This window comes from Tasmannia lanceolata, unplaced genomic scaffold (genome assembly GCF_043159265.1).
Source record: "Tasmannia lanceolata isolate RefF3 unplaced genomic scaffold, GAP_Taslan_0.1 ptg000013l, whole genome shotgun sequence".
Taxonomy (NCBI): Eukaryota; Viridiplantae; Streptophyta; class Magnoliopsida; order Canellales; family Winteraceae; genus Tasmannia; species Tasmannia lanceolata.
The window spans coordinates 10882821-10906342 of NW_027518690.1; the positions used below are offsets into that span (position 1 = coordinate 10882821).

Below are 23522 nucleotides of genomic sequence, written 5' to 3' on the forward strand. Positions count from 1 at the left end.
TACATGATGGTAAACACCTAACATTTTTTTTTTTTATCTTTGAATATATAATATTGCATTACAAAATATGAAGTAGTCAAGTCACTCTCATCATAAACTATAATATTGGGATTTGGTGGAAGGCCATTTGGTGGCTCACTTTTTTAATCTTTATTTCATCCCAACCAATGATTTTAATAAGGAAAACTATAATATTGGGATTTGGTGGAAGGCCATTTGGTGGCTCACTTTTTTAATCTTTATTTCATCCCAACCAATGATTTTAATAAGGAAAAGACCACATATCTCATGAGGTATTCTTTAATTAAGTCCAATTTTTATTAACTTAAGGAACTACCCTTTTCTTTTTATGGCTTTTTTACTACTTATATGTATCAGAAACAGAAATGGTTCCCTCTGCATACAAAGTACAGAACAAATAGACAGACCAACATGAAAGAAGAGTTGAAAAATACAGCAGAGATTCTACCTTCTTTATTTGGGGTATTATGGTATGTAATACCAATTTCTTGGCAGCCCCAACAAACCACAAGGATCAAGCTCAAGGAGGTACTGGATTTAACATTTACATAATTGTTATGAACACTTCACCAGATTATTTGAAAATGGCAAAGAGTGAAGGTAGTCAACTGGATTTAACAGTCTCAATTGCAAGAACCAGGTCATCCCATTTGGCCCCTGTTACTTCTTTTACGACCTTGCTATCCTTGAGAATCTTGAAGGTGGGAACCACCCTTATCCCCAATTCTTTTGCCAATGGCTGCAAACAAAAAATGGTTCAATGAACAAAGACTAGAACAAGAGAGAAGATTTGATGGTTTATAAACCAAGATCACCACACACCTTGTTTTCTTGATTGCAGTCAAGCTTTAGAAAGACGACATCAAGATGCTGCTCAGACAATTGTTGAAATTTTGGTGCTATGATCTTACAAGGGCCACACCTTCAAGAGGAAGTTGAGAACACTGAGATCAGGAAATGTAGGCAGATGCAAAAACAGGTCCATAGTATGATATAATATGCAATGCATTGCTTTTTTATTCAAACCAGTGGGATGAAATAACTACAGAACTTTTTGAACAATGAGGTATTGAGATAAAAATAAGTGGAAGCATAAATAAAAATAACAATGGAATAACAATATGCCGGATGCAAGGCCAAGCATTTCTATAAAAAGAAGAGCTCCTTTGAGCTAATGATGGCTGCATCAGGGAGACTACTGAGAGCTTTTGGGGAATTGTAATAGCCTTTGACAGCTGGTTAAATAAGAAACGAAAGGTGAGCTCGGCCCATTATCAAAACATGGTAGTGCCAATATCAGTAGCCATTCTTGATTTGTGCCATGAAACACAACTACTAAATGTAGGGCTAAATTATAGCTCAAAAACCCTGCACGGGTCCAAGAAATCTGGTTTCTAATTGCTAGCTGTACGAGCAAGTACTAGAGCAAGATTTCCCATTTTAAAGAGATTAGACATATGACCTGAACCCACAGGTACAAACACACTAGAGTATCTTTGGGAGAAAGATCGATCTCAATAAGGAACAGTAAGGGTTGAGGGAACTTCAGTACTGGATGGTAGATCTGAAGTAAATTTCTAGGATAGTGGGAAATAGGACTCAATGCAGATTACAGGCAGTTAATACGAAAGATTAAAGGAACTGTTGCAGGCTCTAAACGAGACTGTGATAGGTCTTTGGGCGATGGAACCGTATGACAGTTGATGGGCAAGGTTATGGTTAAAGGGTTGAGAAAGAGAATATGGATCTGGTCTGGCGTTTTCAAGTTGAACAGTCCAAGAAGGTGAACTGTAACTGCACTGTAAAACTGTAGACAATTTAAAAGGTTATGGGTTTAACTAGGTTGACAGTAATGAGGTTTCATGTGGGTTATAGGACTGGTCCAGATCTGCAATGGTTTGTGGCAGGTCTGATTAGGAACGGGTATCCAGAAATTTTATAAAGGTTTTGTAGCAGGTTGGTAAAGGTTTAGAAACTGACGAAAAGTAGGTAATAAAAATTTGCAGCAAAGTCTGGAATAAGTAAAAACTACTCTAGGATCTGGGTTAAATTTCTGGGCATTTTTAGGTGGATAGGGTAATTGGCTGGATAAGGATATGGAAATGGGGTTTAGAGGTTTATAGATTGTTGAAGAAATTTTGTACCAGAAAAGTAATCCACGAAGGAAAAGGGTACTCAATAGGGTTTAGGATTAGGTTCAATGAAACCGCAAAGTTGGAAGTCATGGCAAATGGTTATAGAATAAAGGGATGGGAGATGGGAGAACTGGTCTAGGAAAGGGACAGCTGATTGCAAGGTTTCATGTTTCGGTTTCGGTATGTGTTTTGGTCGTGATGGACATGGAAACATATAGATTTCAAATGAAAATTATGGTGAAGACCTGTAAAATAATAGAAAAGTATGGAAACACAAGCAAAAGGACGTATAAATGAAAATTCATGAAGTACTGAAGTAAGTAAAAATACAACCAAAAGAACAATAACATGAGCAAAAAACCACCCAAAATGGTTTAACAACCTTGAAAACCTAGTAACATGTGTTGTCATGTATGTCTCATAATTCAGTACATATCACACTTCACAAGTAATTCATACAAATATTTATGCATAAAACATACACCACATTTCACATGTGATACATATAAATATAATTATATAACACATATTAGTATAATATACCACTAATTTACTTACGATTTTGGTTTCAGTATGCATTTCGGTGGGGATGGAAAGGGAAGCATTTTGTTCAGTGACAGTTTTCAGTGAAAATTTTAAACCATGTTGGTCGTAGGTTATGGAAAAGGAGTAGCCTTGTGGGTTTTTGGGTAACCGTAGGGTTATTAGGTTGTAGATGTTGCAGTTTAAGGCTGTGAGTAAAAGGAATAGATAAGGGAAGGTGATCAGTGCTTGGTGAAGGTTGAGATGGTTGATAGTTAAGGGGAACCTAAACTAGACGTGGTTAAAAGTTAAAACCTAATAACCTAATAACGTTGATAAATAACAATTAAAATAAAATCCTTCTAATCAATAGGATTCTTCTTAACAAAGATGTGGGACCTTTATAACTTAAGTAGTCATAAGTGTCAAAAGGGTTGGGGTTGATAATGATAATGACACTCCGTCAATAATGACGACATCAAATGGTAATGACACTCTTTCGTGATATTGGCATCCTGACAATAATATGTCCCCAAAATGATATTGACACCCTTCAAGGCGTCTCCCATTTAATATATTCTCCCCCATTCCCCATGCCTTCTTCGGTACGTGTTCAGCAGACTCGATCCCTATCATCTCTCCCCGCCGAGGAAAAACCGACTCTGGCGAGTTAAAACAGTCTGAATGTGCATAGAGGTTAGGATGGAGATGCGGACCTTCCTCGTCGGCAGTCCATATATATCTGGATAAAGGATGATATTTCCATCGTACTAGTACTCCAATCACAGTAAGTACGCCGGGTGCTTGTATCCACTGTAGAGTACAATCTGGATGTTGAATACAATCTCAATGTAGGCTTCAGAATTTATACCAATGATAGGATAATGGCTCCATGGGTGTTCCTGCAACATTGTCTGCAGCTTTTGGTACTAACAAAAGCTTTCACAGACTTTGTCGAGCTCTTTTTTCAAGCGTGTTGAATAAATATTGTCATCATCTTTATCTTCGTAGATAGTGCACAGGCTAAGTATCGTCATAACAAGCGTTGTATGGCAATAAAGGCTTTGTTTTGCTGTTCTAGTTTCATATTCTCCATGGATGGATCTGCACGGATGGCTCTAGCATGGAGTTGTTGGTATGTGAATCCTCATTTGGCGCAATGATCAGATTCAGTGTATTAATTGCCGGAATTGTTGGTTTCACTTTGAAATGACTTAATATTTTCAATGGACATGGGCTTCATAATAATCCACTTTTCTTGGTACATGTTGGTTCGCCTGCTATGGGACACATCTAGGTCGTAGATCCATGGACGTCCCAATAGTATATGCGTGATGTTCATGGGTACTGTGTCACACCAAATCGAGACACGGTAAGCACTAAAAGATATATATTAAAAAGGGCATGGTGCATTACCAGGGGTGTGGTGTTGTCGGCCCACACGATTTTATAAGGTTGTGCAAGAGGCTCGGCCTCAACTTGCACAGAGTCAACAATGGATGGGAAACCATGTTCATACTGTTTCCATCTTCAACGATAAGATTGCATGCCTTCCTATCTTGGTGAGGTCAAGGTTGTGGTACTCCCACCCATGGTTGTGGTCGCGATTCAGGTGAAGCACGTGGTAGAGGAGATAGTGCACACATGTTGGTCGTACCAACCATAGTGCTAATAAGTATGGGAACAAGTTTGAGAAAGTTGCATAGGCTAACAGGCCTCAGCCGTGTCTGAGGATAATGATCAGGTTGTTGTGGATGGCCAGCAGCCTACGAGACTTGCACATAGTGGTGATACAGTTTGAAGTCTCCCGTGAAGTGTACAACAAGTTATTGAGGCAAGTTAAACAATTTGTCTACCCAACAGTCTTCCACTTCTCCTGCTACTCTTGCACATTCTTCATGTACAACTGCCTTAGTTGCCTCACAATCCTCCTCCTCTTGGATTATAAATCCAAGTGCATCTCCTCATATTACAGGCAATTCTACGATTTTTCTCTTCCTTACCTAAGTTTGTAAGTCATTCTTCTATTGTGCTTTATGATGGTTCAACTTCTACCTTTATGGGAGATGGCATTGTTCCTGCCACATCGTTTATATGCCAATCATCTGTCTTTGTGTTGCTAAATTTCCAGTTAGCCTTCTTTATTGTTGGCTTTAAGTATTTTATTACTTTTGTGGATGATTATTCTGGAATGACATGGCATACTTGTTGAAAGAAACAAAAGTTTTTGAGTCCATATTTGGATAAATTGTCTCCTGCTATAAAATGTGTTTTCCTTGGGTATTCACTTACAAAAGAGGAATAAGAATGCTTTGATCCAATTTTCGCAAACTGCATATCCGTGTTGATGAAGATGATGTCCTCAATGCTGAGTCATTTTCTTCCTCATCTATAATCTCTTATCCTATTCCACTCCCAGTTTCCATTGATGACTCTTTTGTTACTCCTTTTTTTCATGGCAACTCTTTTGTTACTCCTAGTTCTGAAAAGCCTCTTAAAGTGTATATGCGTATAAATACAGCCAGTGAGGTACAAAATCTAGCAGTTCATCCCTCTATCCAATTTTCAAATTCTAAAGGAGATTCGACTTCCCATTCTATTCGTCCGGTATTAGATTTGTCTATTGTTGTTCGGAAAGGTAAGCGTTCTTGTATGCAGCACCCAATCGCTCAGTTTGTTTCGTTTGACCATCTTTGCTCATCGTATCGCCAGTTTGCCTTGTCTCTTTTGTCACCTATCAATAAGCTTCGTCGCATCAAACATGTAAGAAGGAAATGGAAGAAGAGATTGATGAATTGTGCTCTTCTCATACTTGGGAGTTTATTACGCCACCTAAGGGGTCAAAGGTTGCTGATTGTCAGTGTGTGTTTGCAATCAACTATCAACCTGGTGGCACTATAGAGCGGCCAAAGGCACAATTGGTCATTTGGTTGCGAAGGAGTAAACCGAAATCTAGGGTGTGGATTACTTAGAGACCTTACCCATAGTTGCTCCCTTAAACTCAATCTGAGTGCTTCTATAAGTTGCAGTCAATAACCATTGGCCGTCATATCAGCTCGACATTAAAAATGCATTTTTGTATGGGGATCTTGGTGAGAATGTGTTTATAGAGCAACCACTAGAGTTTGTTGCTCATGGGGAGATTGGTAAAGTCTGCAAATTGAAGAAAGCGATTTATAAACACAAATGAAATCCACGTGCATGTTTTGATAAGTTTATTCAGGTGAATCAGGTGATCATGGCATTTGGCTTCTGTAGGAATCATGCAGAATTGCAGATCACTCGGTTTTTATTTGCACACAGGCATCTGAAGTATTGCTACCGGTTGTGTATGTTAATGACGTTATTCTCTCCGGCAGTGATGTTGATGGAATTGATGCAATAAAACAGTATTTAAGACAACATTTCCACACTAAAGACTTTGAGGTAGCTGAGGTACTTTTAAATTATTAAAGTAGCTCGTGAACATTAAGTAATGATCATTTCTCAAAGGAAATATATAATAGACCTTCTTCATGAGACAGGAATGCATAAAGCTAGACTAGTTAATACCTCAATAGAATCCAGTGTGAGTTTAGATATTAAAGAAGTATAGATGGCTGGTTGGGAAACTCATATACTTGTTGATTAAGGTGCCAGATATCTTGTTAATTTTGTGAGTTGTGAGATTGTTTATGGGGAATCCCAATTAGTATCACTGGGAAACAGTGTGCGGAATGTTAATGCATCTAAAGAGTGTTCTTGGCAAAGGAATTGTCAATCATTTACAAGAAAAACTTCACATTGTTGACTATTGATAATCATAAACAGCCTTACCTATCTACAGAAATTCATGACATACAAATTAGACATACTTAACAAAAACCCACATCCAAGATTAGCCAATTCTTCCAGTGAAAGAAACTAGAACCCAAAACCAAAACTTCCCCGCCATCTTACAATAATCAACTTGAAGAAAACCCACATGCAAAATCAACTAATTCTCAAAGAATTCAAGAACCCAGATCACAAAATACCAAGTAGTAATTCATTAATAGAGAGAGAGAGAGAGAGAGAGAGAGAGAGAGAGAGAGAGCTACCATTGCGTGTACATGTCTAGAACCACAATCTTTTCTCCTGAGGCTTCAACAATAGGCCAGAAAGTGTCCTTGTTCACCTCAGTAACCTGACCCACCACCACTTGAACAGGCCCAGCCATATCTAAGCTTGACCTAACTGAGACCCCATTCTCTCTCTTCTTTCCATTCCTCTCTACACTCCTCCTCAAAACCCTAGTACAACACTGATTCCCAAATTGTCGCAAAAATAAGGGCTGATTTGGAGACCAGGAAATGAAAGACGAACGCATTAAGGGCGAGGAAAGTGACATTTGAAGAGCCATACAGCCCTAACCTCTCTGCTCCCTTTCTCTTGGAAATATCACCCAATTCCAATTGAGAGAGACACAGAGGCTCTATTCCTTCATTTCTGCTACACAGAAAAATCAATAAGTTGGTGTCCACACAAACCATACTTACTGTAGTAATAATAAAGAAAACAGACAATGGAAGTGATATATTCATCCGCCTCTTTTTCTTCTCCGGCCCACCCCCCTGCTAGTTTAAAGAGTAGTGACTCATGACTCATGACTCATAAGACTCATGACTACTCTTTTCTTTTCTTTTTTTTGGCCTTTTCCTAAAAATGAGGAGAAAACATCAAAAGGGAGTGTGGAATGGTGCGAAAGGGGAGGAGTGATATATGAATTTCCAAAATAGCTAAGGCAGGGTAGATGTGGGGTCCATCAATTTGGTGATCCAAACAGTTACATTCCTGATTTCTCATATGCGAAATATGTGATAAGGTTACCTAATTTGAGGATAGCTGATGCAGAACGTGCGGCGTGATCAAATCTTTTGTTTTTTATTTCTTATTTTCGTCATTTTACTTGTGGTAATTTTTTGGTACGTCAAAACTTGTCTATTTAGCTTGATTTTTGTGTTTTTAGAAAGGTTTTTCTATTACCTATCTAAAGAGCCTAATATTATCCTATTTGGACTTGATTTGGCTAAGTTGTAGGCAATTTTAGAATATGGTAAGTGTCTAATATGGATTACTATTTTAGGGTTATTTTAGAGATATTTCTCGCTTTTATTTATGTTGCTTCAGATAGAAGATGAAGAATAATTCTTAGGCAAGTATTTAGGGTTGCTATTCTTAGGTTTTGGATCTTTATATTATGCAATGTCATGAGGAAAAAAAGATAGATTTGAATAAAGTTTATTTTTAGGATATTACTTGTGAAGAGAGCATTGGCTCTTTCAAGTGGGTGAAGAAGCTTCGCTCCTTTCACGTGATATTGGAGTTTTCCTACAAACCGTGGCATGGGTTTTCATACCCCCACGAGATTATCTTAGTTGCTGCTTGTGTTGATCTCTATCTCGGTATTGTCGCTTCACGCTCCCTGCATCAATAGCCTTGCCTCCCTCCTTAGTCCTTACAGCTAAATTGGATTTAACTCGTGTACACCTTGTTACTATCCGAGAAATCCAGACCGCCTCATTTAAAACATTCTACTGTTGGAGCTCTCATAATTAATGCTCCGTAAATTTATAATTTCTTATATCCCATGCACAAACTATGAACCGGCATTGTTTCTACATTTGTAATTTATATTCTTTTATTTCTAATACTTAATAGAAATATCTAGTGCTATGAGATATCAAGGAGTATCTTCTCATAAAATGTTGTTCCAGATAGGAAAAATTTACAATAGCATATGTGATATATCTACCTTATGACTGGAATTTAAATTGTTAGAAATAGTTTCAATTTTTACCGTCGTTATCGTATATCCAAGCCTGTTGAGTACAAATGATCTCTTTTCCGAGTCAAGCCGTCACCACTGTCACAGGCACATGCATCGAGGCGAATTAACTGTAACTTCCTACTTCCTTATATGCGGAGAATTTCATATTATGGAAAATTTCATAACTATTATAGTCAAGAATAGTTAAATCCATGCATCTCTTGGCCCATATTACTTGAAACCCATATGAAAGGGAAATATCCATGTGTACATAATCAAAAGGGAAATTAAGTGTTTTTCATATCCAAGAAAAGGGCCGGAGGTGATAGTACTTAATATTCTCTAATATTTTATGTAGAATGATGCAGGAATATATAATACAAGAGCTCCAACTGTGTGAGCTGCTGTTGGAGCAAATATCAATGGTGGGATGATGAGTACGTGTTCATAAGGCCCTTCATCACAGTACTTCTCTATTTTTAGATATCTAATCATGTAATATTAATATGCATTAGTATCTCAGTCAGTGGTGCTCTCCCTCTTGATTTTAAGTCTAACAAATCCACTACTGCCAAATTTGAATTCCAAGAACATCTGGGATGATCTGTACATTTGTAACTTCTGCTATATTAAATGGAACTCAGAGCCAGATTTTAATTGTCGATTGAGTAGATCTGCACTAGGAATCGGTTGCTAGCTAATCACGGGATGTTCTAGGTATTCTGTGTAAGAACTAACAAGTCCAAGTTCTGAATTCCCAGACAGATTTGTTTCCGCTTTCGCATTGCGTCACAAACCTACTTTGAGATATCTTATATCCTATTGGCCAACTCCTATGTCCCACCACTTAAAAATCTTGAGCACAACTTTATAACCTTATTGGCCCTCCTCCATGACCTACCACTTAAACATTTAAAACTTATAACCTATTGATCATCCCATATCTCTACATTTAAACGCAAACCTCCCATCTATATAAAATCCTAAACCACACCCTAATCTACTATTCCTTTTCTTTTTTTCTTTTCTTCCTGCTTCTTCCTGCTGTCCCTCACAGCTAGCTTGTAGCTGCCTCTCACCACCTCCTTTTTCTTCTTCCTCCTATCTTTCTCTCTTAACACTTATCTCTTTCCCCGCCACCCCACCTCCTTCCCTGTTTAATTAGAAAAATTGCGAGAGGCCACATTAATTTCCTGTGCATTAATTCTATAAGAGAATATGAAATAACTCTTATTAAAATTCAACGCAAAGAAAGTTGAACTTAAGTTCTTAACAGCCTTAGAGATAAAGTGAGAGCAAGAAAAGGTTACGGAATCGCTCTTGATAAGTCTGCCTATTCAAATGAGGAAGTTAGGGTCACTTCCTATGAATTAGACTACTACAACTCTAAAATACCTGCGAAATAAGGGTGAGCACATGGCTTAAGTGAATAGAACCGTCGTTCGAACCAGTGTCCACAATATCCCGTGACTTCCTCTTATTATTTGAAGTAATACGTTTACTTCCATTTGACTTAGATTTTTTTTCTTTATCTTTTATAAGTACTGGAGGATTGTTAGTATATTTTCAAAAATAAATAAGTGCTGCCCACCGTTTTGAATCAGACCAAAAAACATAGGGCAAAATTGAGTTGGAGAAAAAGCAACTTGGGATGTTTAGTCCCACATTGCTTAGGATGAAAAGGTGGGGAAGAGAAAGAGGCTATAAATATGAGCTATCCCTTCTTCTCACACACACAAGTCTTCACATATGGAAAGGAAAGCCCCATGGCTATATGCCATATGAGCTATCCCTTCTTCTCCATCTGTCGGTCTCCATGTCATTTTCCTTTAAACAATTATAAAAGACACTGAAGACCCGGGTTTGACATTAACTTCTGTGAGCGTAGTTTTTCTCACTTCAGTCCTTTTTGGTACTGACACCCCTTTCACTCTTCTTCCTTCTTTCTTGAAGTATGGGCATACTGATTTGCTATTGAACTTGGCGTGTATCTCTTTTTTGACCGATAGTTGTAGGCATTGTATTCTCAAGCCTTTATTTCCCATCCGCATAATCAAGCCCCTAGGGAGGGGTGGTGGGCTTTGCAATTGTGGCCCGGCAGGCCATCTAGTAGAAAAAAAAAAACCCTCCAGTCTCTTAACGTATCTCATTCAAGATACCCACGACATACCTTCTATATAGTCAAGGCATCATGACATCATGCTGAATCATGAAATCTTCCATTCTGCAGCAGCCCAAGAAGGAAGATATCGTCAACATAATAAGATAAGGATTGATGATATCACCCTTGACTAGCCAAAGAAGGAATGCCTTTCCGATTAATGCCATGTTGGGAAAGAGAATATTGTATTCATTCTTTGTATTTTATGTTCTTCCTTATATTGATTGATTGTAATCATGAAATCCTATTGTCATGAGATATGACATGCTGTGCTCTTCCATGTATAGAACACCCTATTCATTATAAATATAGAGTGGCAATCCAACGAATGTATCTGCAAACATTTGTCTTAATCTTTTGTTTTCATGGTATCAAAGTACTAACAATTCTCTATTGCTAGTCGAATCGATCCTTCTCTTCCTAACTCTCCTTCTTCTTCACTTCCTTTTCTCTCGTTTTTCAATGGCTTCTACCTTATCTGCCACTAGCTCTTCTTCCCTCCCACCGTCTGATTAAACAATCATGCTCAATGCTGGAATGGCTTCTACCATATCTGCCACTAGCTCTTCTTCCCTCCCACCGTCTGGTTCAACAATCATGCCCAATGTTGGATTGCTTACCAATATTTCTCATCTTATCTCTGTGAAACTTGATAGAACCAACTACTTATTATGGCATAGCCAAGACCTCTTGAAATACGTTGATGGTAGTCTCTCGGCCCCTAGTCAGTTTATCACGCAACCTGGCAATGATAATGATGTCCTCACCATCCCAAACCCAGACTATGCCACATGGGTTTGCATTGAGCCAAGACCTCTTGAGGATAGGGAGAAGTTGACTATGCCATAATAAGTAGTTGGTTCTATCAAGTTTCACAGAGACAAGATGAGAAATATTGGTAAGCAATCCAACATTGGGCATGATTGTTGAACAAGAAGGTGGGAGGGAAGAAGGGCTAGTGGCAGATATGGTAGAAGCCATTCCAGCATTGGGCATGATTGTTGAATCAGACGGTGAGAGGGAAGAAGAGCTAGTGGCAGATCCAGTAGAAGCCATTGAAAAAGGAGAGAAAAGGAAGTGAAGAAGAAGGAGAGTTGGGAAGAGAAGGATCGATTTGACTAGCAATAGAGAATTGTTAGTGCTCTGATACCATGAAAACAAAAGATTAAGACAAATGTTTGCATATCCATTCGTTGGATTGCCACTCTATATCTATAATGAATAGGGTGTTCTATACATGGAAGAGTACAACATGTCATATCTCATGACAGTAGGATTTCATGATTACAATCAATCAATATAAGGAAGAACATAAAATACAAAAAATGAATAAAATATTCTCTTTCCCAACATGGCATTAATTGGAAAGGCATTCCTTCTTTGGCTAGTCAAGGGTGACATCATCAATCCTTATCTTATTATGTTGAAGCTATCTTCCTTCTTGGGCTGCTGCAGAATGGAAGATTTCATTATTCAGCATGATGTCATGATGCCTTAACTATATAGAAGGTATGTCGTGGTTATCTTGAATGAGATACGTTAACACCCTCCCACAAGCTGGACGGGGCGGTAGAGATGTTCAGCTTGTCACATAGCCATTGAAACCGTTTGATGGGCAAACCCTTTGTAAAACTATCGGCTAGTTGATCGGCACTATTGACGAAAAGCACTCTAAGAGCCCCACGAGCAGCCCGCTATCTAACAAAGTGATAATCAACTTCGATATGCTTGGTTCGGGCATGTAAGACAGGATTGGCAACAAGATAAGTAGCACTCAAACATTTGTCTTAATCTTTTGTTTTCACAGTCGACGGAAGAACTGTTACAGCTGTGGTTAGGGTAGTGGTGGCCTGAGAAATATGAAAGCAAGAACTGCCACCTCGGATGAATAAGACAAAATCTGCTAAAAAGTGAGCCTAGGAGCTGGGAATAACATAGAGGGAGGGAGGGAGTTAGTTCGCACATGGAGCATGTCTTAGGCTGCAAGGCATTAATTAGGCACAAACATATTGCATGCATTATGGTCACACATTGCAATGCATATAATATGATTGTGCACGAACAATGCTTTTTTAGTGGTCATATAACCACAAACACGCGAGTGCATTGTGTTCCTGCCTTACTAAGTTACATATATGTTACTTGGTTGATAGCAAAATAAAGAGATTCGAAGGAACTTTGGTAATAAATTACAATATGACAGAGCTATCAACAGTTTGGGGTTGAGCAGGTGAGCTCAGTTGGCCAAAGCTTTATGTTTCAACCTTAAGGTTGCAGATTCAATCTCAGTTTACCTACTAAAAATGAGTCGGGATGTAGTTCTAGCTTCATTTTAGCATTATGCTTGTTTATATTAAGTGGTAGTATACCTTTTATTGGAGATGTTGTCTCTCATATTTATATTTGAATGAATGTGGCATGTTTTAAGTTCTACACTAATTTACACTAGTTTATGTTTCAGAACCATGCACATTGAAGAATTATGTAAATATAAATGAGATATTGGAGGGTACACATTGAAGAATTATGTAAATATAAATGAGATATTGGAGGGAAACCAAACAGAAAGAGAAAACATGGTAAACTGTGTGGTATTAAAAAGTTAACGCGCGGTAGACTTTTTTAATAGAAAAAACTCTGGTCATTTCTCTTACTCGTCATAAACCTTAATTTAATCCTTCCTATAAAATCAACTACATCCCTATCTTGCTTCTTTTGACGTAAAATGGGTGTAAAACAAATATTATACCCATTTTTTCCACTTAAAAATGGATGTAAAATTTGTTTTCCACCCATTTTACGGAGCCTAGATGAAACTTTTTTACTTCCCATAATACCTTTAGTTGGGCTTACTATTTCTGTCTCATTTCCTACAGGAGAAAGTGATAACAAAATAAGGAAAAATAAAACTCTATTATTTTGTCACTTTGCTATCTCTTGAATAGAGTTTTATTTTTTCCTACTTTTTTGTCCCTTTGCATGTCTCCTCACTCATCCCACTACTGTTACATTCCTGGTTCATTTCCCTACTCTCTAAGCTTTTCTTAAGCCAATATTCCATGAAAAATATACATGGTTGCCAAACATGCCGTTTCCCTTAAGATATAAAGGCTTCTTTTGTCATTTTATAAAAAAGTTGCGATCCTATCCGATGAAACAAGGCAAAAGTGGGACTCAAAAGTTACTTCTTGTTAGCATTTTCCATTTATCTAGGGAAATGTTATCAGCACTACTATATTTTGATGAAGGCACTCCTGACTTTATTAAAAAGTACGGTATGGCCCGCACCATAGGATGATCCAAACCGTCCATTATATGGGCCATAGCCTAAATAGGTTGTGCCCCTAAAATCATTTCCATAGGTTGATCCTAACCCTCCGATCTATAGGGGGTTAGGATCAACACTCTAAGATTTAGATCGGAGGGTTAGAATCAACCTATGGAAATGATTTTTGGGGCACAAATTATTTAGGCTGTGGCCCATCTAATGGACGGTTTGGATCATCCTATGGTGCGGGCCATACCGTACTTTTTAATAAAGTGAGGAGTGCCCTCATCAAAATACAGAAGTGCTGATAACATTTCCCTTTATCTATCTATAATATCAGGATTGCTAAATGCACACAATTTAATTTGTTTAGTTTGACTCTTCTCTCAAACTAACAGAAAACAAAAAGGAAAGAAATATCTACATTCCTTTCGTTCTACTTCAGTTACATTTAATTGTAAGTCAAGAATAGAAAAATGATTTTAGCCTACTATAGTTACCTCCCATGGCTCACTACCTTAGATTGAAGCTTAAACCTACTTTAAATATCTTATATATTATTGGCCAACTCCTATGGCTCACCACTTAAAAATGCTTAATGCGACCTTATAACCTTATTGATCCTTCAGCATGACCCACCACTTAAACATTCAAAATTTGTACTGTATTGGTCATCCCATGGTTCACCAATTAAACCTAAACCTCCCGTCTATACAAAATCCTGCTCCACCCTCTTTTCCTATTCTCTTCTTTTTCCTTTTCCCTTCTTCTTCTTCTTCCTTGCTTTTCTACCCCTCACATCTAGCTTGCAGCTGCTTCTCACTTCCTCCCCTTTCTTCTTTCCTTCTCCTTTCTTTCTCTATCAAGGCTTCTCTCTTCTCTCTTCTCTCTTTTCCCACCACCCACCTCCTCCCCCTTTCTTTATAAATATTGCGGGAGGCTACATTTCCGGTGGATTAATTATGTAAGAGGATATAAGATCTTTTATTAAAATTCAACGTAAAGAAATTGAACTTTAAAGTGCTTAACAAGATTATACATAAGGTGAGGGTGAAAAAGGTTGCGAAAGCGTTTTTGATAAGTCTGGCTATTCAAGTGTGGAAGTCGAGGTCACTTCATGTGATCTAGAAGCACTTGTGAAACGAGGTTGACTGCATGACCAAAGTAAATAAAATATTGTGACCGCCATGCAAACTAGTGTTCACAATACATTGTGACGTCCTCTCGTCATTTGAAGTAGTATTCAATTCAAAATTTTGACTTAAATTTTTTTCTTTATCTTTAAAATGTGGTGGGAATTGTTAGTGTATTTTTCAAAAAATAAAGAAGCCTTGCCCCACAATTTTGAATAAGACAAAAAAACCAAGGTCACTCAGAAAAAGCAACTTGGGATATTTTGTCCTACTTTACTTAGGATGAAAAAAGTGGGAAAGGGAAAGAGGCTATAAATATTTCTCCCTTCCTGTCTCAAAATTTTCACACATGTGAAGCCCCATAGATATGTCGTATGGTTAGTTCAGGGTTCTCAAAATATTTCTCCCTTAAGCTAAATGCTGATGCTTCGTTGGCTAATGGTGAAGGAAGCATTGGAGGGCTTCTTCGCAACAGTAATGGTAACCATGTGAGCCTCTACTCTATTGATTATCCAGCAGCAAGTCTCTGCTCGTCCTCCATCTCTGAATTAGAAATAGAAGCAATTTTCAGGGGCCTCCAACTCGTTGATCCGAATCGCTGTAATCTCCTATGGATAGTATCTGATTCCCTTGTAGCTGTCAAAGTTCTGCAGAAGGAAATCACATGCCCATGGAGGAAAATCATAACCCTGGAAAAAATTGAGCTTTTGCTAACCAGCTTCAGGTCCTGGACCATTTCTCACATCTGGAGAGAAGGGAATAAGGCTGCAGATTATCTCTCAAAGACTACTTGCCCTCTCAAAGGCCACCCTATAAATGCTATCGACCTTCCTCAGGAACTGCTCTCTATTGTATTAGAAGACTCCTCTGGAGCTATTTATTTTCGTATGTAATCCTTTTGTTTCTTTAATATATCTGGTGGGGGTCTGCCTAACCCCAAATTACCGATCAAAAAAAAAAAAGGGGAATAAAATAATAATATAGAGTATAAAAAGTATGGGAAGTGACATATCCACCCTTTTTTATAACTTGGGACACCCATGGGTGATCTACTTCACGTCAAAAGGATTCAATGGTGCACATCACCCCTCTGCAGTCATTATACATTGCTGTCGGGTGTCCCAACTAATCAAAAGGGGCGGATATATCACTTCCCATAAAGTCTCTCTCTCTCTCTCTCTCTCTCTCTCTCTCTCTCTCTCTATATATATATATATATATATATATATATATATAGGAATTGCTAGTGTCCATCACAAAAGGCTTTTCACGGCTAGTCTGCCGCACATCAGACCAGCCACCTCGTTAATGAAGACTTTTGTCTCCATTCACGAGGTGGCTGGTCTAAACAGACCAGCCGTGAAAAGCCTTTTGCGATGGAGCTTAGCAAATCCCTATATATATATATATATATATATAATAAATCAAGCAAGCAAGCAAAAGATTAAGAGGATAATCATTGAAACACAACGGTCACAATTTAAGTTTAAATTTTAATCGTGTTTTTGTGGCGGTTGCATTACTTAACGATAATGACCAATGTCTCTGTGTACAAAGAGGCACATGATCGGCAACGTGGTAACAACAAACAAATGTAAGAGCATCTTAAGTGACACATCTCTATAATCCTTTTCGATATCAACACCCCCTTTCACTCTTCTTCCTTCTTTCGCTTTGTACGGGCATATTGGCTTGTTATGGAACTCGGGATGTAGCTCTTGATCGATAGTTGTAGGCATTGTATTCTCAGGACTATCCTGGTAGTCATCAACATAAGTGAGGAAACAAGTTTTCATGATAAAGTTTTAATCGGCATGCTCTATGAACGACAACAAGGAGAAATGCTTGAAAATGAGGCATTTTCAGGTGTATAGACCCGACGTCTCCAATGTATAAGTTCAGAGTTAGAACATGTCCTAGGCATGAATTAGGCACACATATATTGTATGCATTATGTTCACACATCACAATGCAAATAATATGATCGTGCATGCACTACGCTTCTTTAGTGATTATATAACCACAACTCACTCTTTAAGTGTGAGGAGCGAGTTCAATGTGTTTCTACCTTACCAAAAGGTCTATATATGTTATTTGGTTGATAGCAAAACAAAGACATTATAAGGTTTATCATAGAGTACTCTAGGATTTGATACAATGAAAATACTATATCAGATCTAACCATTGTTAGCTGTAGCTCGGTTTGCCTGGGCTTTATGTCTCAACAGCTGCACATTGGTATCATGTTTGTTTATGCTTTTCTGATAAAATAGAATTTCTTGTTTACAAATGGTGATGGTTAAATGTTCATTGCCTAAAAAATGTAATGTGGTCTACCCTTTATTGGAGATTGGTATTCTTTACATGCCCGTATTCTTTTTTGCATATAATCCATGCAACTCCATAGTACCACATAAAGACCGACCTAATGCACTTGATCATCTCTCTTAAATTTTAACTGGCTGATGCCCTACTTCCTATAACAATTGAAGGGGCAAAATTATATTCACTGAAAGCATTTCTTTGAATTTTCAGATAAAAAATTAGACTAGAATAATTCAACAGTAATTCTTACATCAAGATTGTATGAGAACTGCACCCGCATGGCCGCATGTACAGCAGGTACTGAGAAAAAAATTTGCACTAATAAACTTGATCATTTGTCTTGGCTAATGCCACTTCTTATAACGATTTAAGGAGCAAAATCATATTCACTGAAAGCATTTCTTTACATTTTCAGACCAAAAATTAGACTAGAATAATTCAACATTAATTCTTGCCGCAAGATTTATAACTGTCACCAAACTATTTTTGGTAGGTAAAGCTGGATAGAACTTATGACATGAAAGAACATGCAGCAACATGCCCACCAAGTCAATCCACAGCTGTGACGATTTTCGACTGAAGGAGACGAAAATAATTTCCCCCTGTCGGAACCCGGTTCATCTCACTAAGAAGAGAAAGACGAGACGATTTCTGCAAAAGATATCCAGATAACAATTTCCCTCCGTCGGAACCCGATTCATCTCCGATTTCCAAAAAGATATTCAGTCACTCCGTGCTAATCCCAAATATGCGTTAAAGATATTCAGTCACTCCGCGCTTTGCTTTTTTGGGCGTTTGCTCATGCCGCTTTTCTCCCAAATATGCGCTTCGCATTGCTTTTTTAAAGACATTCAGTCACTCAACGCTTTGCTTTTTTAAAGATATTCAGTTACTCCGCGCTTTGTTTTTGTTGTTTTGTTATTTATATTTTCGTTGTATTACTTGAAAGGTGTTTGTAGAATTGAAGTAGAAGATATTTTTTCTTTTAAAAAATTCACGTAACTCTTAATTTACTTGGAAGTTATACTTCAACAAAAACTATAAGCTATTTAAAGATTACAATGGGCATAAAAAAATCCAAAAAATACCCTATTGCCAACAGAATATTGTATGAAATAGTTCACAATATGGAAGCATTGAGGTTAGCTGAAATGTTATGCATATATAAAAATATGTGCGTGTAACATCCATTTAATACTGAGGTTTAACTTAAACTTTCATCATTTACTGACCCTGTTGTCACTCAAGAAAGCCTACAAAAGGTTCACCTAATAGCAATGATAGCAATTTACCTGAAAATTACGAGAGACCTATTCACATATACAACAAGACCCTGCATTTTCCTTTGGGCTTAGACATCAAACACAAAACAAACTCAGTAATAATCCTGCTTTTTGCGCTGTCCCTAGCAGGGGTTCAAAAATACACTGAATAAAAAAAGCCAAGCCCTTTCGACAAGCAAAAGCTAACTGCGATAGTCACGGCAGTTGTCACATTCATGTCTCACAGATGGGTGTTGCTAAATATGTAGGAAGGACGTCCGTGTCTAACAGATGAACCCTCTTCATGTACTTTCGATGAAAGCCAATCCCGATACACAACAGATCAACAGGCATCTTCAAGCAGGAAAAAATGTAAAGCCACCGTGTGAGGTGGCTGAAAGCTGTTTGCCACTTCAGCTCTTTAACTCTTAAGACTACATCCCGTTTTTTCATTTCACACCCTGTTTCTTGTCGTCCTGGCTGGATCCAACAACGTTGTCCCTGGTTAAATCTGACCTTGATTCAGTGGCTTTTGACCTACTATGAGGGTCATCTGGTGCAGAATTGTTATGTTTTAACTTATCTTTGGTGTTAGACTCGGCAAGGTTTGGTTGCTCTTTCTTGCTACCTTCTTGGTCCTCGGCTATGTTGCCCACAGATAGTTCTTTGATACATCAATAATTTACTTCACAGCCACCTCTAATTCATCTAGTCTGGCCTTTACCTCCAATAGGTCCGAAGCAGGTCCTTCTTTTGTGTTGTTTGAATCCATCTCTTTTGCTTTCTCTTCTTCCTCGGCTTTCTTTTTTTTCAGCTCTACTTCCTGAAACAAATCATTAACTTACAAGTTGAAATATTATGATTAAATATTAGCCACTTAACCATTATAGGGCATAAAAGCTAATGAAGCTAACCAAAAGATTAAACATTAAATGAATGACAATACAAAGGAAGCTTGAAGTCTGAATAACTAAAAACATCATTAAAGTGAGAAGTATTGTGTGATTAGATAATTGATATTTGAATAGTTATTGAAATTTAAGAAAACACTACTTACCTACCTATTAAAAAAAAAAAAACAAGAAAACACTACTTATATAGATGTCACGTGCAGAAACTTTCTCACTGAAACAATCTATGTGCTGATTGAAGGCATTAGAGTGATTTCGAAAGATTTTGAACAAGTTTATTCCGAAGGTGTTTCATACGCAAATGTTTCATTTGGAAGCATACCATTCTTTATTACGCATCTTATGTTTCTTAAGTTTGAAGGATGGATGCAATAAGAGCCGAAATGTTTGTTTGAAGAGCTATTAAAAACTCAAGAAGCACATGTTTTCTTTGGCAACATGTGCGAGGCATTGTACCATGCCTAGTCTATAATTCATTATAATCTTATGCTTGTTAAACTCAAACGGATAAAATATGCCGAGATGCCTGCTCAATAGAGATAAAAGAAAATAAATCCATAGCAAAGGAAAATCATAGTAAAAAAGAAAACAAATAAATAGCAAAAGCAGATGAAAGTGCGGGGAAAAAAGGAAAACTCTCTTCAGCTGAGATGAGACTTTTGGTTCATCAAAAGCCAAAACTATGGAACATATTGAAATCCGTCATTTGCCAGCCCAGTATCAAGACTTCAGTGGTATGTAGAAACAAGATGTACCCCGAGTTTCTACACTAGTTTTACAATCAAGGATCAAATACCAGCATTCGAGCATACATTTGCTGCCCCAAAAATCAAGATGTATCCTCCCATAGAATGGGAGCCTTCGCTATTGAAAAAACAAAAGAAAAATGGATCAATGAAAAAAACATTGTATAGAAAAAATGCCCAACAATATAGACAGCAATTGCAAAGCCCATAACAGATGTACAAGAAAAGAATAAAAGAAAGGAAACACATCATTACCACTTCCATCCTTTTGATTTCATAGCGTGCATATTGTGCCACCAAATAAACAGCTGTGACCAGAAAATATGGTTTTCAGATAACAGTGCCAAAAGATGAAATCCTTCAATTACGTCATTTGATCAAATTCATACAAGTTGTTGAGGAAATGACCAACTGAAATATGATCACTCAACATGACATGTAAATGCGATAGAATATAAAACTGGTTGGTTAAGTTGAGAAATACCCAATGAAGGCATGCAGACAAAGAAGAGTTGTACCAGATGAAAATCAAGCCTGGCCATAGAAAAAGAAAAAAAAAACACATACATGAGCATTTATTTCTCAAAATGCTCTAAAGAAATGCCCAAGAGAATACCATTCAACAAAAAAAAAATGCCCAAGAGAAGCAGAAAAGACAAGTGAACATCCAAACTCACAGATCAATTTCGGAAAACTCTACTCCAAAATTCAAAAATCATTACCCAAATTTCTTCTCCTTAGGTGGCTTGGTGAAGAGCATTTTAGCAGCAGTCATGAAGTCAAGTTTTTCGAGCTGACGATACGCATCATTATCCGCTCCACCTCCTCCGGGCTTATGGCTAGTGCAGAGTGGCTTGGCTCTTTGATTTAATAAATGGAACCATGTGTCTCTGAGAAATCGGTGACCAATAAGTCCCCTTCTCATTTCTCTGATAAATTATAATCTAAAAATAAAAGAGCAACTCATCAAGGGACAACGTACAACTCAAGGATGTAGCAATGCAAGACACATTAAAAACAACCACATAAGTAAAAACCTACTCCCAATCTTAGTTAAAAACAACACATAAAGGTAAATTCCATGAAAAAGGAACCCTCAAAAGCTAACCAATAAAAGAAGATAGGAAGATAAAGGCATACAGAAACTTGCTAGGGATGGAGTGGCGAGGCAGGACCTTGTATTTTTTTGACTTTTTTCCCCCTGAGAATGTGGTGTTGGTTATATCTCTTCTTTCCTTCTTTTCTTTTCCTCTTGTTCACTGACTAGTTCGGTTGGCCTTGTATTTGTTCTTTTTATTAATGTTATATTTGCTATTCAAAATAAAATAAAATAAAGGCATACAAAAAAGAAAAGAAAGTGTGCGATGACAATAAATAAATTATCATTCAAAAAAAAAAAAAAAAATTCTATTTCTCAATGGAAATCTTGACAATTTCCATCCATCACTTATCCTTTGCTCCTCCAAGACTTCCTTGACAACACTCTGAAGCTCCTTGTCAAATTCACTTCATCATGATCAACCAAACAAGAACTATAAAGAAACTTCACAAAAGATTGGGTCCCATGTAAGATCTCACCCAAGGTTTGAAATTTCGGTTTCAGATTCGGTTTCGGCCTCAGCTGAAAATGAAATTTCTGTGCGATATCAGTTTCCGTGGAAATTTCAGTGTAAATCTTATAATTTCGGCCGGAATTTTTAAATTTCGATTTCGGTTTTAAATTTCAGTCCCGGCTGAAATCCGAAATTTCGGTATTTCGGCCGAAATTTAAAACCATGATCTCACCAGAGTGTTACCCATATGAAGCATGAAACCTTCCGGATCTCCAATCTTTCAGGCCATGACAAGTGTTACCCATACTAAAATCTCCCTCTCACTCTCAACACCAATATCCCATCTCTTGACAAATAAAATCCTAATTGTCTCTCTTTTTCTTTTCACAAAGCCTTTAAAGGGACAATAGAAGATAGGCATGAGAAGCAATGACATGGATTGGGAGGTAATTATATTGACAACAAAGAGAATAAGGTCGAAGTGACGATGTTTGATGGGTCAGTTCCCACTTAGCTTCAACTGGGTTCTTAGAACATGTTATATCCAAACAGGTAATTTATTTTTTCTAAAAACAGGATATTATACAGCCAGCTGACAGCCTTGGTATAATGGTCCTGACCCCAGCATAGCCTCCAGATAGCTCATGGAAACAGTAATAAACACCTGCATGTGGAAAACAGGAAGAAGCAATGAGGAGAAAATTACTCACTAATCAATGGTTGAGGCTACATTGCGCTTGTTGGGGAGTAAAATTCCGAAAGAGTGGCTTTGCTTGCCTTATCAGCTTTGATTTCGACAGAAGCAACTCTCTGAAGCCTAAAAAACCTATTTATCATGAAAAAAATTTAGGGAGATGACTTTTCCACAACCCCCCCCCCCCCCCCCCCCCCCCCTTTTGCAGTATGCATTCGCCCCCCTTATAACTTGAACAGTGGGCAACTTTAACGCTTTTTTACGTCAAATCACGTTAAAAGGGGGATGAATGCGTACTGCCGGGAGGGGGGGGGGGGGGGGGGGGGGGGGAAGGGGGAGAGAAAAATCATTGCCAAAAATTTATTGGTCATAACTATTCAGGCATTTGTGAACATGGAAAAGGGACACTCATCTCATCAGCTCGAACCTGGTCCGACATCCACATAAAAAAAATACTAGTTGTTAGATACTATCAGTTTTTACGATCTGCAGAGGAAGAAAATAATGGCATAAAAGGATAAATACCACCAACCGGTTCGCCCGACAATGCATGTGATAAAAAAAAGTAGAAGACAATGCATATTCACACCACTGGACTTTGTTGGAAAGCACCATTCACAGGTAAATGGCAATCCAACCTACAAGATTTGGCAAATTAACTTGGTTATGCAATATAAGAGATATGAGTTCTAACCAAACAAAGTTAAGGAACTCAACTTCAACTCCCCTCATCATACTCATTAAGCCAAGAAACCGAAAAAAATGGGTCGGGTTGCTTCGAGTAACAGTTAAAATGAACAAAGGCTAAAGTGAACATAAGTTAGTTAATCTAGTAAGCCAATACCAAAGCGCTACTCACTAAAGGCAGACAAGTTTCATGAGAAACTACTTACTCGGACTCCATTTCTTTCAATGTAAAATGAGAGTAAAAGGAGGCTGCATATCAAGGTGTTCATGTTGACCTTAACAGGAAGACTTGGAGCATCTGTGGCTTCAGTCAATT

At 37.8% G+C, this 23522-nt stretch overlaps 3 protein-coding genes and 1 non-coding gene across 15 annotated transcripts; 1 reads left to right on the plus strand and 3 right to left on the minus strand.

Annotated features, from left to right (window-relative positions):
• Positions 1-296: 296 nt before the first annotated feature.
• Positions 297-7172, minus strand: LOC143889768 (thioredoxin F-type, chloroplastic-like). Its single transcript, XM_077394106.1, has 3 exons — positions 6758-7172; positions 844-943; positions 297-760 (listed from the first exon to the last, which is right to left on the minus strand). The coding sequence occupies exons 1-3, from the start codon at positions 7057-7059 to the stop codon at positions 626-628; spliced, it is 537 nt and encodes a 178-aa protein (XP_077250221.1). The 5' UTR covers positions 7060-7172; the 3' UTR covers positions 297-625.
• Positions 7173-15402: 8230 nt separating this feature from the next.
• LOC143890959 (uncharacterized) lies at positions 15403-15921 on the plus strand. Its single transcript, XM_077395626.1, has one exon. The coding sequence runs from the start codon at positions 15403-15405 to the stop codon at positions 15919-15921; it is 519 nt and encodes a 172-aa protein (XP_077251741.1).
• A 2642-nt stretch (positions 15922-18563) lies between these two features.
• LOC143891483 (small nucleolar RNA snoR74) lies at positions 18564-18696 on the minus strand. Its single transcript, XR_013255365.1, has one exon. It is a non-coding gene; the product is annotated as a small nucleolar RNA snoR74 (small nucleolar RNA).
• Positions 18641-22684, minus strand: LOC143889769 (uncharacterized). 12 transcript variants are annotated; one of them, XM_077394119.1, is made up of 6 exons: positions 22536-22671; positions 20995-21216; positions 20757-20806; positions 20528-20580; positions 20339-20385; positions 18641-19438 (listed from the first exon to the last, which is right to left on the minus strand). In XM_077394119.1, exons 2-5 carry the CDS (start codon positions 21195-21197, stop codon positions 20356-20358), a joined length of 336 nt encoding a protein of 111 aa, XP_077250234.1. In that variant the 5' UTR covers positions 21198-21216; positions 22536-22671; the 3' UTR covers positions 18641-19438; positions 20339-20355. The 12 variants fall into 12 exon arrangements, with proteins under 12 accessions (XP_077250234.1, XP_077250233.1, XP_077250231.1 ...); XM_077394118.1 differs by having other exon boundaries at positions 20323-20385; XM_077394116.1 differs by having other exon boundaries at positions 20339-20390.
• Between the last annotated feature and the right edge of the window lie 838 nt (positions 22685-23522).

Bases quoted from the DNA above. Each gene is read 5' to 3' on its own strand.
- LOC143889768 (XM_077394106.1), bottom strand. From the start codon at position 7,059: ATGGCTCTTCAAATGTCACTTTCCTCGCCCTTAATGCGTTCGTCTTTC. The intron at 944-6,757 runs GTAGCTCTCTCT...TTCCTCTTGAAG, and splicing joins CTAGACATGTACACGCAATG to GTGTGGCCCTTGTAAGATCA. The intron at 761-843 runs GTGTGTGGTGAT...TTTTGTTTGCAG, and splicing joins ACTGCAATCAAGAAAACAAG to CCATTGGCAAAAGAATTGGG.
- LOC143890959 (XM_077395626.1), top strand. From the start codon at position 15,403: ATGGTTAGTTCAGGGTTCTCAAAATATTTCTCCCTTAAGCTAAATGCT.
- LOC143889769 (XM_077394109.1), bottom strand. From the start codon at position 21,197: ATGAGAAGGGGACTTATTGGTCACCGATTTCTCAGAGACACATGGTTC. The intron at 20,807-20,994 runs GTAATGATTTTT...TTCTATGGCCAG, and splicing joins CCTAAGGAGAAGAAATTTGG to GCTTGATTTTCATCTGGTAC. The intron at 20,581-20,756 runs GTATTTCTCAAC...TTCTGGTCACAG, and splicing joins TGTCTGCATGCCTTCATTGG to CTGTTTATTTGGTGGCACAA.